At 57.2% G+C, this 15,979-nt stretch overlaps 1 protein-coding gene across 2 annotated transcripts; it reads left to right on the top strand.

The window, feature by feature from the left end:
* The first annotated feature begins 241 nt into the window (after nt 1-241).
* VEGFA (vascular endothelial growth factor A) lies at nt 242-14,183 on the top strand. Of its 2 annotated transcripts, none has more exons than XM_066251395.1 (8): nt 242-262; nt 2,437-2,485; nt 5,464-5,660; nt 6,403-6,479; nt 6,849-6,878; nt 8,681-8,752; nt 9,857-9,988; nt 12,242-14,183. In XM_066251395.1, exons 2-8 carry the CDS (start codon nt 2,455-2,457, stop codon nt 12,261-12,263), a joined length of 561 nt encoding a protein of 186 aa, XP_066107492.1. In that variant the 5' UTR covers nt 242-262; nt 2,437-2,454; the 3' UTR covers nt 12,264-14,183. The 2 variants fall into 2 exon arrangements, with proteins under 2 accessions (XP_066107492.1, XP_066107483.1); XM_066251386.1 differs by lacking the exon at nt 242-262 and adding an exon at nt 1,510-1,660.
* The last annotated feature ends 1,796 nt before the right edge of the window (nt 14,184-15,979 follow it).

Consider the following 15,979-nt stretch of genomic DNA (forward strand, 5'->3'; position numbering starts at 1 on the left):
GATTGCTGCGGAGACCCCCCCCCCCACCCACGGCTCCGCCGGGCCACCTGTGCGGCGCCACCCCCACCCGTCCCCGCTCGCGTCCCGCTCGGTGCCCGCCCTCCCCCGCCCGGCAGGGCGCGCGCGGCGCGGAGCCGATTACATCAGCCCGGGCCTGGCCGGCCGCGTGTTCCCGGAGCTGCCGCGGCCGGAGCGGGGAGTCCCGGGCGGCTAGCAGCGCCCCTCCCCCCGCCGGCCCTCGGCGGGAAGGTGACCTCTCGAGGTAGCCCCAGCGGGAGGACCTGGAGAACCACCCTGTCCCTTCTGGCCGTCCCCAGCCCCTAACCTCTCCTGTGCTAGGAGGAATTTCCTGACGCCCCTTCCCCGTTTCCTCCCTAGCATGGAGAGAAGCCCCTGCCCACCCCTTTATTTTTTATTCTCCTTTGCTGAGAAGACCCATCTAACCTCTCTTCAGCCCTGGAATCCAGGGGAAGGATGATCTCTGTCAGAGGTCAGGGTGCCAGGGCCCACCCTGGTGCTTTGTCGAGACTACCTAAGGTCCGGACTTGGTGACAGTCAGCTTCCCTCCCTTCCCCCACACTTCGAGTGAACTGCGCTTTAGCTTTTATGAGGGTGGGCCAAGGGAGGGTTTAAAGAGTGTGGACACCTTGCTTTACACTGTTTGGGAAAATGGTTTGAAATTTGCTGTGACATAGGCAGTGTGGGACCAGCCCTCCCTGAACCTTTGGAAGTAGCTCCTGCCAGCCTTGCAAACACACTTTGTCCTAGTGAAATGAGACGTTGGAGCAGGAGCAGGTGGTTTTTTGGAACTTCGAACTTGCCCACCCAACTTGATTCTCAAAGCCACCTAAGAGGTCATTTTTCCATCCCCTTCTTAGACCTTCCCTCAGCCTGAGTCCCCTTGGAGGAAGACAGAGGGAAGGAAATGGGCTGGGGTCCCCCAGACCCTGGCACAAAGGCCTTGGCTCCAGGCCTCCAAGTAGGGGGAAGGGGGAGGAGTGGCGGACTGGCCACAGTGTGACCTTCAGAGGCCCCCAGAGAAGGGCACCTGGCCCCTCCCCGCACAGAACCGCTCCTCCCTGAGCCTCGGAGTGGGTGTGAAGGTTCTGTCCCCTTTCCTAGTTGGGGCCCAGGAGGAGTGGAGGGCATAGGGAGAATGTGGGCAGAGGGAAGCCAGGGTGTTCTCCTGGGAACGGGGAGACTGGGAGGGGGGGCCCTGAGGGAGCTGTAGTTGGAGTCTATGCAGCTGGGAGTCTGGAAACTGTTATCTGACCTTGGCCCTGGGGGCAAGGCTGGGGGGAACTGGGGTGCATTGGAGGTGTGTGAGAAGGAGAGAGAACCAGACAGACTGTGAGACTCCCTCTCAGAGGGGCTGCAGTTCTGTTCAGGACCTGCTCTGAAAAGGGGCTGCTGGAGTGGGTAGCTGGTGAGAATTGGAGACCCTCTGGAAGGACTGGGAGAAGCGACTGCCCAGTGCTGTCATGTCCACATGGTTGGGCTTGTTGACCTTCATAGCTTCTGGGGAGGGGAAGAATGATCTGTTGGGGGTGGTGCAGGATGGGGGAGGCCTCAGGCCCAGGTAGTGCAGAGGGCCCCCTAGGGGCTGGACAGTGCTAAGGCACAAAAGGCTTCCCTGGTTGCATTTGAGGAAGGTGCCCAGGTGAGAGGAACTTGGGGACCCCCTCTGTCTGGGAGGGAGGAGGAACCAGGGAGCAAGGTAGGAGTGATAAACCAGAGGTGTTGGAGATATATTCGGGCCCTGGTGAGATTTGTGCATGGGGAGAAATGGGGCTCCCCTCCGCCAAGGCTTTCTCCCAGGTTTTACCCTCCAGGCCACCTGTGGGTTTGCTGAATATTCCTGAAGACAGGAGTCTGGATGGGGGAGGGTGGTTGGTGCCCTTCGGTCCTCTGCACCCCCTCCCTTCCCAGCACCAGCTCACTCTGGTATTTGTCATGTCAGCAGGAGAAGGTCACCATGTTGTTTTTCTTGCCCCCAGTCCTTCCTTTCTGTCTCAGTCCCAATTTGTCCTATTTGACCTTAATACTTACCTGTGGCTTTGGACCAGGGAGTCAGGGGAGCTGAGAGGGTTCGCTTCCCTTAGCTCAACAACGGGCCAGTGAGAACGAGAGAGTGAACTGTGGGGAAGGGGTGGGGAGCTGGACAGTCTGGTGTTTTCCTACTGCATTTTGAGCCTCCCACCCTCCGATGTGTGGTCAGTCTTTCTCTTCTTTGGCTTCACAATTGGAGCAGCCCAGGGGTGATAGGTGGGCTCTGTGCTGTGGGGAGCCCCTGGTGGTGCCCAGTTCTACTCAGAAGCCTTGGAGAAGCCAGAGGCTGTGGGCTGGGAGGGCCAGGAGGGGCAAGCAGGGGCAGGGTGGCTGGGCCTGTGTCCCCCTGCCCTGTGACCATGTCTCACTCTTTTGTTTTGTTCTCAGTGGTCCCAGGCTGCGCCCATGGCGGAAGGAGAACAGAAAACTCACCAAGGTGAGTCTTTCTCTTGGATGGAGTCCCCTGACTCCTCAGGGGTTGGGTGGGAAGTCCTGGTTCCTTCTTTTGTGGTTTGTGATGGGGGGGGGTGTCGTGAAAGGAGAAGATTAACCCTTCATTCTGAAGGACTCTCCCTTTCCTCTTCAGGCCTCTGAAGTCAGGTAGGACTTGTGGCCTTTTTCTTCTCCTCTTTCCAGTCAAGTTTTCTTTGGAGAGGGAGCTTTGAACACAGACCAGGAAGACAGACAATGTTCAAGGATCCCAGATGTCTGTCTGTCTTCCCCTGCCCTCCAGGGAGGATGAATATTCCCGTCACTTCTAACCCAGCATGTCCCACCTGTGGGGCCTGTGTGGAGGCGGCTGTCACCCTAGCCGTCCAGAGAACTGGCTGTGTATGAGCTGGAGGTACAGGGGACCCATCCTCACGGGACCCCTACCCGTCTGTATTCCCTTGGAGTGAAGAGAGAGAGCGCTAAGCCTCCCCTGCCCTCGGGGTGAAGCAGGATCGGGTGCTGTGAACTTCCCTCCTGGTCCAGCAGGGGGCTGGCTGTAGCTCTAGCGCCCAGCCCCACCCTGCCCAAGCCCAGTCAGACAGCCTTTTGTTCCAGGAGGTTTGGCGTAGGGAGCCTCCCATTCCTCTAGGGATGTTCAGGTTGTCCCCACCACTGAAGGGAGCTTCTGATCCCGCCGGAGGGAGGCAGGCCCGATGCTGCTCCCCCAGTTTCCCACCTCTGGGGAGGGAAGTCCCTGGGGTCCTCCTCTAGTCGAGTTCCCCTGACTTAAATCAGGTAGGTGCAGGGTAGGGGCCAAGGGCTCTGTTTGCACTCCCGGGCTCTGGTGATGCCCAGCCGGTTCTGCCTCCTTCCTGGCCCAGGCACCCTTTCCTTGGCCCAGGGCCTGGCTTCCTGGCCGCCCCAAGGCCTGTGCCACTGACAGGCTACCTGCTCCCAGCGGTCCCTGTGGCCTGGGAGAGGCAAGACAAACGGTCTTTGTCTGTTGGGGAAAAGGTGTCTTCGAGAAATAAGGAAAAGCACGGAAGCCTGATGCTGGCGTGTACGTACGTGTGTCCACACCCTGTGCAAAAACAGGACAGCTTTCTTTGGAGACAATGGCTCGGGTGCTAAGGGTGCTGGTGAAGTTGCCCCCTTTCTGACCCATAGGCCTTAGGGATCACAGGGAGCTTTTCCAAGGAATTCTCAGCCAGGGTCTTTTTACCCTCAGCTGTCAGCCGCCACGGCCCAGGCCAGACTCTTCTGCTAGCTTGTCCTGCATGGGACCTGTGGCCCTGAAACCCGGGCCTCTTTCCTGTCCCCAACCATGAGAAAGTGTCAGGTCAAGACTTCTCGATTAGTCATCTTCTTCAGCTCCTTTGTCTTGTTTAGACTCTTCATGACTGCGCTTTACCCTAACCATTTTGAGATGGAGAATTCTGTGCCCATTGCCTGGATTGGGGAAGTGGACATCGGGCAAGGCCTGGGTCTGGCTTGCAGGCCCTTACTGTTGTCCTTTCTGTCCTCACACCTGTGGCCTCCCCCTACCCACTCCCCTCGCCACTCGCCAAGTTCTCCTCCACCCACCTATGGTGTGGGCAGCTCCTAGGCCCCTCCTCCTCTGCCCCTCTGGGGGGAGGCTCCAAATTTTCTGTAACCTACCTGGGCTGAGAAAAGGGGGCTGGACCCCACATTTCACCCTCTGTTTTGGTGTCTCTAAAGATCAGCGCAGCCCACTTACTTAGAGGCACAGAGAGGGAGGGGCTGGCTGAAGTCACACCAGGTCCTGCTGCAGCCCTGCCTCCTGCTGCCTGGGTGCTGCTCTTCCCTCCTGGGTCTGTGTCGGGGAAACTTACTTCAGGGGCCGGATCGCTGTGTGTGTGTTTGAGGGGGGTGTGTGGGGCACGGTAGGGAGTGGCAGGCTGGGCCACAATTTGGAGTAGTCATTCCAGAGTCCTGAGTTTATTTATTCTCAAGGGCCCGCCCCTGTGGCCCAGAATTACCCCTTCATGCTTCGATGCACTCCAGGCCCCGCCGCCAGCCTGGGAAGCTGTCTCTGCCCTGGTCTCCCTCCAGATCAGCTTCTAGAAGTGCTTCGAGGCTGCAGGAGCAGCACCGCTTTTTTCCATGATGCAAGCAGTTTGCCCTCTTGGGCGGGGTTATCAGCGGCTGGCAGGGCCTGCACAGTGTGCCCGCCCACTGCCACCTGCTAATTCCGGGCAGCCTCAGCCCTGTGCTGGTGCCCACGGCCTCTCAACCTGCGTCCGGGGAGGGGTCTGACAGTGGCAAGGTGCTCCTGGAAACTCCTCCTTTGTTTTCACGTGGCGTGGGCTAGGGAAGGCTTTGGTGACTGAGCTGATTTTAACTCTCCCACTTATTAGTGGTGTGTCCTTGGGGCAAGTTACCCAGCCTCTCTGAGCCTCCAGTTCCACATTTGTTCAAAGTAGAGATTGTTTGAGAGGACAAGTGTGGTCTACTGCCCACAGTGCCCAGCATATTAGTAAGTGCTCGTTGAGTGATGGTTGGTAGGTCTGCAGGGTGGGTATAGCAGCGGCAGTGGGTAGGTTGTATGAACATGGAGAGGTTAGCTAAGCTGATTATTTCTTTTGCTCACAGGATGCTCAGAGCACCCCCAGCAGGTGTACTCCTACTCAGACTGCCCTCTGGCATCAGGGTTGACCCAGGAACTGGCTGTCGTAGTGAGGCAGGGGGATCAGTTATGGCAGCCCATCTCTCTGGGATCCTGACAGCATCCTGTGATCTTTGGCATAAAAACAGGCCTTCGTCAGTGTTGATTTAGAAAGCTTAGGGAAGGACTTCAACCACAACTGGAGGGACTGAAATTAGACTTATGGAAGGACTGGCCTAATAGGGGGTCCCTCTCACAGAAACCCCACGGAGTGGCCTTACAAAGCTCGGTGGAGATAGGGGTTGGCCATCTTTTGTGTGACCTGCTGGGCTCACGTGTCACCCCGTCCTGTGCAGTGGTGAAGTTCATGGACGTCTACCAGCGCAGCTACTGCCGTCCCATCGAGACCCTGGTGGACATCTTCCAGGAGTACCCTGATGAGATCGAGTACATCTTCAAGCCATCGTGTGTGCCCCTGATGCGGTGCGGGGGCTGCTGCACTGACGAGAGCCTGGAGTGTGTCCCCACCGAGGAGTTCAACATCACCATGCAGGTGGGTCCTGGGCGGAGCGGGCGCAGGGGTGTTGGAGAGGGCAGCCAGGCTCGCCCTGTCCGGCTCCTGCCGCTGAGTCGGTCAGAGGAGGTGTGTGTGTGTGTGGGGGGGGGCGGGTATTGCCTCTTTGGGGAAAAAGATGTCTGCATTTCCTAGTCCAGGTCCCCAGCAAGCCCCAGCCATCTTTCTTGCTCCCTGACCTTTGTCCCCTGGGTTCAGGAGGTGGGTGACCCCTGTGACAGTAGCCTGTCACACCCTCCCTCCCTCTTTGCTGCTGTTTGGGAATCCGGATGAACATGGTTTGGGGACAGTGTCAAAGCCAGTTGTCTGGTGCTGCCTGCTGACAGTCCCTCTCAGCCTGGATAGGGTGCGAGGGAGGCGCTCTGAGACCCCGGGGTGAGGGGCCCTTGCGTTGCTACTAGGGGTCAGGGTGAAGCCTAGGGTGATGAGAGGAGGGAGGGATGGGGAGTGGTGAGAACTTCGGACCTGAATTCCCAGCCTGGCCAACCCTTGCAGCCGTGTCTACCCTCAAGAGGAGCAGGGGCTCCTTGAGGTCAGCAGGGTTGGGGGAGATGGGGTGAGCCTGAGGCTCTTCCTGGTAGAGCCACCGGGCCCCCTACCTCCGCCACCCATCCCTGCTCTGTAGAGCCTCTTGGTGCTGAGTGGCAGGAGCCACAGGGGTATTCCCATCTGGGTATGGCTGGCTGGGTCACTAACCTCTGTGATATGCTTCCTTCTCTAGATTATGCGGATCAGAATTCACAAAGTCCAGCACATAGGAGAGATGAGCTTTCTACAGCACAGTAAATGTGAATGCAGGTGAGGATGGAGTCGCGGCTCGTCTGTCCGGCAGATGGCCGCCTGCCCTCTGTCAGGGTTAAGCACTTTCCACTTGGTAGCTTGTTTCCATCTTCCAACTGTGTAACCTCTGGGCATTTCCATTTGCCTTTAGAGTGCCTTGGTTTCCACATCTGTAAAATGGGCACCATACTAGTATATCCCTTCTAGCATTGTTATAAGAACTAAGTGAGTTGCATGTAAAGAGATTAAAACCGTGTCGATGTATCATAATATCATGTTCAGTCTTGTTTTTTGGTATCAGTATTGTTGTGACCACCATCATCACTTACCATCACCGTCTGAACGCCCTCTCTGCTTTGTTCTTTTCTCTTTCTCTGCCCTCTGCAGACCAAAGAAAGACAGAGCGAGGCAAGAAAAGTAAGTAGCCATGACTGTCGTTCTCCTTCTCCTCGCCTGGTTTCCTTGGTTTGGGGCTCTTGGCTTCTTCTGTCAGATGGGGTCTGATGGCTTCACCGGGCCTGGGAGTTGGTCTCATGAGAACACACGAGGGTGGCAGTGGGGGGACAAACTCGAGGGTTATTGCTCGAGACTTAGTGACAAAGCCCAGCCTGGAGCCTGGCGCTCCCTTTGGGAGAGATGTGTGCTTCCGCGCGTTTCGGCCCTCCCTGGCCGGGACTCGTGCTTTCGGTGTGTTGAGGGGCAGTGTGGACGCTGGCTCCCGGCTGGCTCTAGAGGGGGAGTGGGTGGCGGCGAGGCCGGCTCCTGGGCGCCAGAGGACGCGGCCTGTGTGGTGGCTGCTGCATTGGCTTGGGGCCGGCTGGGCGCTCTCTGGGTGCACGCCCTCCTACAGGAGTGAAGCAGGCCGGAGACAACCAGCCCTCTCGGCCAGGGAGAGAGAGGTGACTAAATGTGGGTCATTTTCTGAGGGCGAGAGCAAGGTCAGGGGGCAGTGAGCTTCCAGGCAGGCCGAGCCGCTGGCCTGGAGGTGAGTCTGCAGGAAGAGAGAGCGAGCGAGCGAGCGGGGCCACCTGTGCTCTTCCCTCCCCCGCCCCACCCTCCCACCCACCTGCCCGTGTTCCGTGTTCCGAGAGCATGGAGGCCCCTAGGCCTCAACCCTTTGCCCTTCTTCCCTAAGTCCCCAACTTCCAGGATTGCTGTGGCTCCGAGGGAGAGAGAGGAAGAAGGAGAATACACCTGTGTGTGTGAGAGAGAAAGAGACCTTCCTCCTTCTAGCACTTTCTCCCAACAGGAGGGAACGGATCCCCCTCTCTGTGGTCCCTTTCCCTTTCCTTCCCCTGTGGCATATGCTCCAGGGGCGCTCTCCTGGGTCTGGCAAGTGAGGAAGATGCTGTTTCCCTCGATGGGGACAAGCTTCCGCCTGCCCCTTTCCCAATGCCTGCTTTGCCCACGGGGAGAGTGGAGTCTCGCCGGAGCTCGGACTGGAGCCTGGTGAGATGGCGTAGCAGGCTTTGACAGGCTGGGGAGCACTTCCCTGCCCAGTGACGCACAGGCCTCTGCTCCCCAGCCCCCCACCCCACCCCCCTGCCAGCCGGCCTGGGGCTTTGAGGACACCTAGCCCCAGCCCTCCGCCCAGGTGAGGCCTTTCATGTGTCCTTGGTTCTGTGCTGGCCACGGGTGGAGCTGCTCCCCCACATCACAGAGGCAGGGCCCCCGGAGGGACCCTTTTACTGTTGCACTTGGAAATGAAGACAGAAAGTGCCTGAGCACAGCCAGCATCGCTCCCCCAATCAAATCAAGTCTCTGACCTTCTCCCCAAATTCCGGCCGGCGTTTCATAGCCCCCTGACCTTCAGGGTCAGACTTGTACAGGCTTGCTGGGCCAAGAGCCTGTCTCTGGTGCTTTGCCCCCCTGCCTGGGACTAGGAGCCACCATGAGCGTGGCATTTTATTGGGGCCTGGGCCCTTCACCCAGCCTCTGTTTTCTACCCAAAACCTTGGATGGGGCTGGGCTTGCCACCCCAGGGTGGCCGAAGGGACAGGAGGAGCCACGCAGTGCCTGCCGTCCTGACCTGACCTGCCCCTGCCCCGCCCCAACCTGACCTGACCTGTGTGTGCGTGCAAGCTCTTTCCTGGAGCCTGCCTGCCTCCCGTCCCCTGAGCGTCCCCTGCGTGTCCTGTCCCCTGTCCCCCGCCTCCTCACTGCTTCTTTTCTTCTCCTCTGCCCTTCCTCCTCTCTGGCTCTGTTTTTTTATTTTCCAGAAAATCAGTTCGAGGAAAGGGAAAGGGGCAAAAAAGAAAGCGCAAGAAATCCCGGTATAAATCCTGGAACTTGTACGTGGTGCCGCTGCTGTCTCCTTCTCTGGAGCCTCCCCAGGGGCCCCGATCTAACTCCTGCTCATAAGGACCCCTTAACCCTCCTCTCCCGCTCCCCTCCCTCCCTGGCTCTTACCGTCCCCTCTGCCCCAGTCTCTTTCTCACTCTCATTCCACTAATTGGCACCAATGGGTAGATTTGGTGGTGGCATTGCTGGTCCAAGGTTGGGGGGTGGGGTGGGCAGAGTGGGCCTGGAGGAATCAGGGAGTGGGCTCTGGCTTGGCTGGGCACTGCCTTTCTCTCACCCACTGGGCACTGCTAGCGGGCCCATGTTGGCACTGGTGCCTGCTCGCCCAACTGGTTTCCACTGCTCTAGGCTTCTGTGTTCGTCTGGAAGCGGAGGGTGGTGAGGAGGGCAGACGTGGTGTGAGGAATGGGCTTTAATGACATGAGGTAGCTTGTTGTTGGCTGAAGGAGAGGTTGGGTGGGGTCAAGCACCACCTGGCACCCCCTCTCATGGACTTGGAGCTTCTGAGGGGGACCCCCCCCATTCCAGCCCAGCACATGGTACCCAGAGAAGCCTTTCTGTAGGACAGCTGCTTCCTCTGGATTGGAGACTGTGGTCAGCCTTGCTTTGGGCCCGCTGACTGCCAGTGGCCCGGCCTGCGGACACTGGTTCTGGGCTCAGCCTGTTGTCACACCTTATTTTAGCCCACCTTTGCTGGCGGGGCCTGGGCACGAGCCCTCACGTAGGAGAAGGTGGCCCCAATTGCTGTCCCTGGGTGTGCTGTTGTGAGGGCAGCAGCCGCTGGGGCCCTGGGGCCTGAGACTCGCACTGGTCCCCTGTGGGACGACACTGCCCTTCCCGCAGCCCTCTCCTTGCACTCTCTGCCCCTCTGTGTCCGCCTCCTGTGGGCAGGCTTCCTAGCCAGCGCTGCCTCTTGCCACCGCGCTCTCTGTCTTCCACTGTAGCTCTCGGACCCTTCCAGGGCCTGGAAGGGTGTGGGGGCCCATGAGCCGGGTGGGGGCCCTGCTGCACATGTCAGGGGGTGTTGCATGTTTTTTTTTCTCTCTCTCTGCTGACGCTCTAGCTTAGATGTCTTTCCTTTTGCCTTTTTGCAGTCCCTGTGGGCCTTGCTCAGAGCGGAGAAAGCATTTGTTTGTACAAGATCCGCAGACGTGTAAATGTTCCTGCAAAAACACAGACTCGCGTTGCAAGGCGAGGCAGCTTGAGTTAAACGAACGTACTTGCAGGTTGGTTCCCAGAGCGAGTCAGAGAGGTGCTTCACACAGAGATGGAGAGAGAGAGAGAAAGAGAGAGAGAGAGAGAGAGCGCGCGAGAGAGCGGGTACCCGAGAGGGGCCGGCTGCTTGCTTGGCTTCTAGCTGCCTGCCTGGTGACTACTATTACCTTCTTGCCTCGCGAAGCCCCTGCGGTGATGGCAGGCGCTCGCCCGGCCCGGCAGGGCCCCTGCTGAGGTTCCCCTGGTTGCCTGAGTGGGTAGACTGGTGTGGCTTATGTGATGGTGTGGACGCAAGCTGAGTGTTGTGTCCCATGGTCCTGCTCGTGGTGGCTGCTGGTCCTGACGTTGTGATGACCACTTTGCTATTGAGGGCCCTTCCTGGTGCGGAGGACGCTGCTGTCTGTAAACCGCAAACACTGTCTTGGGGGCCACCCCCTTTCAAGTATGCACCTCTGGGCTTCCCAAGGCTTCCCACCCCTCCCGTGTCTCTCCACAGGGGGCAGGCCCGAGTCCCTCCTCACACAGGGCTCTGCAGGGCATGGCCGAGCGTTGGGTTAGGGTGGCTAGGAGATTTAACACCTGGGGACAAAGGATTTTTTTAGTACTCCAGTCATCACAGTAAGAACCCTTAAGAGCTCATGCATCCCACATGCCCCCAGGATGGGTAGAGGGAGGGAAGATGCCTCCTTTCCTAACAGACTAGGAACTGGCTCCTCACACCTGGGCCTGGTTTTGACTCATCTGTGTGGGTCCCCCCCCTGGCATCTCTACCTCTGTTCCTTGTCCCCCGTGGGGACCGAGGAGGTGTCAAGTGTGTGAGTGAACACATGAGCAAGGTCAGGGGGTGAGGTCAGGAGCACAGGACCTTGACAAGTGGCTGGCACTCTTGATGCCTCAACTGGCGTTTATATCAGTCTGGCCTGTGCTCAGAGGCAGGGAGCCCTCTGGGCCAGTGGAAGCCTCACCCAGGGAGGGGGGCTTTTAGGGGGATTCCCCAGGCAGCGCCAGGCTATCCCCTGGCTCATCCAGATGCTTCATTAACAGAGTCCGTGGAGTGTGGCTACCTCGTCCTTGACCTCCCCCCCCATATTCCTGTGGCTTGTGGATGTTCAGGGGACACTGGTGACCAAGTCTTGGGGGGTGTTGCCGTGGGTGCTCTGTCTGTCTGGGCAGTGTTTGTGGTGGGGGCTCAGCCTAACTCCAGGAATGGACAAGGGGTCTCCACACCCCCTGGGGGCCTTCAGGGCAGCATAGGGACTTGCCATTTTAGGATTTCTGTGGAGAGTATTCTGCAGAGAGCGTGGGGTGGGGATGTTTGAAGTTACCCCAGCTTCCAGAGACCTTCCCAGCCCTTGGCCTGGCTGTACAGGGCAATTCAGTACCCCACCTAGAGGCTTAGGATCCTCATTCTCAGATCTCAGAAGGGCAGGGCCTGCTCCGACCCCTCCTCACACTGGGAGGGGGGTGGGTCGTAAAAGACAAACAGCCCGGGGCAGGGGCAAGACAGAGAGAGTTCCTGGAGTCCCCTCTGCTTCAGTGTGAGTAGTCCAGCCACCGATCGTCGCTCCCCCACCCTAAGTTAAACAGCATACCAGAAAGAAGGGGCCACCGGCCCCCGGGCCTGCCGTTGCCTGTGAGCTCCGGAAAGATGAGGCCTGTAGCCGAGGCCAGGAGGGAGAGCGTGGAAAAGGGAGCTGTGCCCCCACCTTCCTGAGGTCCCGGACCTTGCCGGCTCTCCCTCCCCTGGGAGCCAGGGTTTCCCGGGGCCAGCATCTCCCCTAGGCTGGCTGTCCCCTGCTGGGCCTCTGCACGGCCCTTTCCCTCGCTCACACCGCTCTCTCCTTTTTCTCCCCCAAACCAGCCCCATGAGTCTGAGCTCAAACACCTCCTTCTGTGGGGACCCTTTCTTGATTAATATGGTCCAACTCTGGTCCTCCATTAAGCTCTTAAATGTCAAGTAGGAACTGCTCTTTAGTGTATGTGTTTTTGTTGCTTGTGATGTTTCCGTGTCACTGTTTTGTCTCAACTAGACTGTAAGCTTCAGAGGGCAAAGAGGGAGCCCTGGGCACAGCTGCTGCTCACACGGTCCCCCAGACAGGGGCCCCCTCTGCCGGGGGCTGGCCCTCGCCCTCGCCCTGGGGCTCCCCAAGGCAGGACCATGTTTTCACTGTCTTCTCCATGGCCGGGAAGGGAGGCTGCCCGCCTCACCGCCAGCTCTCGTCACCTGGCCCTAACCCCCGGCCTCTGTTTTCCGTTCTCCGCAGATGTGACAAGCCGAGGCGGTGAGCCGGGCTGGAGGAAGGAACCTCCCTCAGGGTTTCGGGAACCAGACCTCTCACCAGGAAAGATGGATACAGAATGACTGAGACAGAAACCATGCCGCTGCCACCACACCACCGTCACCATCGACAGAACAATCCTTAATCCAGAAACCTGAAATGAAGGAAGAGGAGACTGCGCAGAGCACTTTGGGTCCGGAGGGCGAGACTCCGGCGGAAGCATTCCCGGGCGGGTGACCAAGCACGGTCCCTCTTGGAATTGGATCGCCATTTTATTTTTCTTGCTGCTAAATCACCGAGCCCGGTAGAGAGTTTTATTTCTGGGATTCCTGTAGACACACCCACCCACATACATATGTTTATATATATATATATATTATATATATAAAAATAAATATATATATTTTATATATATAAAATATATATATTCTTTTTTTTTTAAATTAACATTGCTAATGTTATTGGTGTCTTCACTGGATGTATTTGACTGCTGTGGACTTGAGCGGGGAGGAGAAGGTCCCCACCCAGATCCCGACAAGGAAGAAGACGGGAAGAGAGTCTTGGGCGCGGCCTTTCTTGTCCTTCTTCTTCGGGAGGCCAGGGCCCCCTCCCCTGCCTGGGAACATGCAAGGCCAGGGCATGGGGGCACATCTGGCCTGCTTCTGGGAACACTGACAAACCCAGCCCTGGTTCCGAGCCTCTGCCCCAAATCAGACGGACAGGAAGACAGACGACAGGTGTGGGGACGACGACGCTGGCTCTGACCAGGAGTTTGGGGAGCCTCAGGACCCTGCCGTGCTTTTGGGGATCCCCTCCACGTGCTGCACGTGCCTGTTGCCCCCAGGGGCACTGCCTGGAAGATTCGGGAGCCTGGGCAGCCTTCACCTACTCTTACCTGCCTCTGAGATGCCCAGCAGGCCACCGACAGAGGTCCTGGCGCAGAGAAGAGAGAGACACTCAGTGGTGGAAGAAGAGCAGCCCAGTGACAGCGTGTCGTCTGCGGGAAGGGCCTCTGGCCCCGGCCGTGTCCCTGCTCCCCTTCCCCGGGCGCAGCCCGGGGCCTGAGGTCCTCAGACCATTGAAACCACTAGTTCTGTCCCCCAGGAGACCTGGCTCTGTGTGTGAGTGGTTAGCCCTCCTCCGCCCCCCCACCCGACCCTTCCTGCGGCACAGAGAGACAGGGCAGGATCCACGTGCCCACCCTAGAGGCAGAGAAAAGAGAAAAGTGTTTTATATACGGTACTTATTTAATATCTCTTTTTAATTAGAAATTAAAACAGTTAATTTAATTAAAGAGTAGGGTTTTTTCAGTATTCTTGGTTAATATTTAATTTGAACTATTTATGAGATGTATCCCTCTCTCGCTCTCTCTCTCTCTCTTATTTGTATTGGTCTTTGTGTATAAGATTCATGTTTCCAATCTCTCTTCCCTGATCGGTGACAGTCACTAGCTTGTCCTGAACCGATATTTAATTTTGCTAACACTCAGCTCTGCCCTACCCTTTCCCCTGGCTCCCCACCACACATTCCTTTGAAATAAGGTTTCAATATACATCTACATACTATATATATATTTGGCAACTTGTGTTTGTATATATATATATATATATGTTTATGTATATATGTGATTCTGATAAAATAGACATTGCTATTCTGTTTTTTTATATGTAAAAACAAAACAAGAAAAAATAGAGAATTCTACATACTAAATCTCTCTCCTTTTTTAATTTTAATATTTGTTATCATTTATTTATTGGTGCTACTGTTTATCCATAATAATTGTGGGGGAAAAGATATTAACATCACATCTTTGTCCCTAGTGCAGTTTTTCGAGATATTCCGTAGTACATATTTATTTTTAAACAGCAACAAAGAAATACAGATATATCTTAAAAAAAAAAAAGCATTTTGTATTAAAGAATTTAATTCTGACCTCAAAGCTCCTCCTGGTTTCTCCTTCTCCATGAATCTTTGTTCCAGACTTCCTCCTGCCCCCTCTCCCTCCTCCCTTGGGGAACATGGCATTTATCTTAGGCCTGGGGAAGGGGTCCTAGGTGTGTGTGTAAAATACGGGGCCACCTACTTCATTATGCTGGGGGCTAGAGTCCTTCGGTTCTGTCTGGACTGGTCCTGGGGAACCTGTCCAATCTCTGCCATGATATGGCCAGGACTGGGGGGCTCTGGGAACGGGGTGGGGGGGGGAGACAGTCCTGGGACAGGAGCCAAGGGCCCTGCTCTACGTAATGCTACCTTTAGGAGTCACGTGGCCCTGGCCCTGTCCTTTGGTCAGGAAAGGAACTGGCCATGTGTCTGAGCTTGCTCCCCACGGGAAAGGGGAGGGCTGTGTTTGGCCGTGGGGCCTGGCTGACTGCCCTCGGCTGGTGTCGGGAAGGGGGTGTGCACCGCTGGCCTGGACCCCAGCGTATGCTTTAGTTTTACTTCGTGAGTTGCCCCCGAGTGGTCTCCTCTCCTCCAGTCCTGGGGAAGGTCGAAGCTGCCTGGGTCTTTGGCATTATCAGCGATACTTCCAAGCCCACTTCCTCCAGCCTCTTTTTTCCTACAGACGGTATTTTTGGGCCAGCCACCACGCTGGGGCAAAGGGATGCTGTTAGGACAAAGACAATTCCAACCCTCGCAGATCTGGCAAGGAGACACCCGTGGACAGAAAAATACATAATATGTGTGTGTGGGGGGCGTCTGACCTGGCTTGGGGTGTCCTAGGGGTGGCAGGGACTGGGGGGTCTTCCTATGATGTTCTCTCGAGGTTGCCCCTTAAAGAACAGGTAGAAGAAGACAGAACAGGGAGGGGAGGGTGGAAGGGCTGAAGTGAGCATCCCAGGTGGGAGAGGATGTGAGCCACGGCTTGGCCGGGGCCCTCGGGCAGCAAGTGGGTGAGGGGTGGAGGCTGGAGAGACAGCGGGGTTAGCTTTTGGGGCGCCTGCATTACTGGCGCCTCGCCAGAGCTCACAACCTGAGCAGCAGCTGAGCTTTTAAACAGGGAACGTCCCAGCAGCATGGTCGGCAGGGAGACAAATGAGAGGCGGTTGCCGTCCTCCAGGGGAGATGCCCAGGGTGGTGATGGTGGTGGTGGTGGGGACTTCCCCGACTGTTGGGGGGGGGCATGGTCTGCCTCTTCTGGCTACCCTGTGAGGAAGTCGAGGCAAGGTCCTTGCCCTCGTCGGAGCTTTCGGCCAAGTAAGCACTTGTTTTCCAGGCGGTTTTCACCTGCAGGTTCTTCCACTGATTAACCCTGGATCCCCCGTGAGTGGGTGGGGGGTGGGGAAGGGGCATCCAGAGTAGACATTTCCCCCGAGTCTCTCAGCAGGCCCCCCGGATTGCCCTCTCACCTCCCTTTAACCTGTTATAACGTGAGCCTAGTCATGTCACCTTTTAGCTCCAAATGTTGCGGAGACTATTTTATACTCAGAGAAAAAGCCAAAGTCTGTATGATGGCCTTAGAAGGCCCCGCACCATCCAGGCTGTCTCTACCTCCCTACTCGTGACTTCTGACCCCCCTGGTCACTGGGCTCCAGCCACGCTGCCTTCTCCGTGCCTCAAACAGCAGGCAAGCTGCCGCCTTGGGGCACTGGCCATTTCCTCTTCCTGGATCACTCTTCCCTCAGACGTGACAGACCTTCAGGTGTCGTCCCCTTGACTTGAGGCGAGGCCATCGACAGGCTTCCTCACTCTGTACCGGGACCCGCCTGCTTACCACCCCTTACG

The sequence above is a fragment of the Saccopteryx bilineata genome, chromosome 1 (assembly GCF_036850765.1).
Source record: "Saccopteryx bilineata isolate mSacBil1 chromosome 1, mSacBil1_pri_phased_curated, whole genome shotgun sequence".
Classification (NCBI taxonomy): Eukaryota; Metazoa; Chordata; class Mammalia; order Chiroptera; family Emballonuridae; genus Saccopteryx; species Saccopteryx bilineata.

What these genes read in the sequence shown, in the direction of transcription:
- VEGFA (XM_066251395.1), top strand. Translation starts at nt 2,455, where the DNA reads ATGGCGGAAGGAGAACAGAAAACTCACCAAG. An exon ending in AGAACAGAAAACTCACCAAG is followed by an intron (nt 2,486 to 5,463) that starts GTGAGTCTTTCT and finishes CGTCCTGTGCAG; the next exon opens with TGGTGAAGTTCATGGACGTC. An exon ending in CACAGTAAATGTGAATGCAG is followed by an intron (nt 6,480 to 6,848) that starts GTGAGGATGGAG and finishes TGCCCTCTGCAG; the next exon opens with ACCAAAGAAAGACAGAGCGA.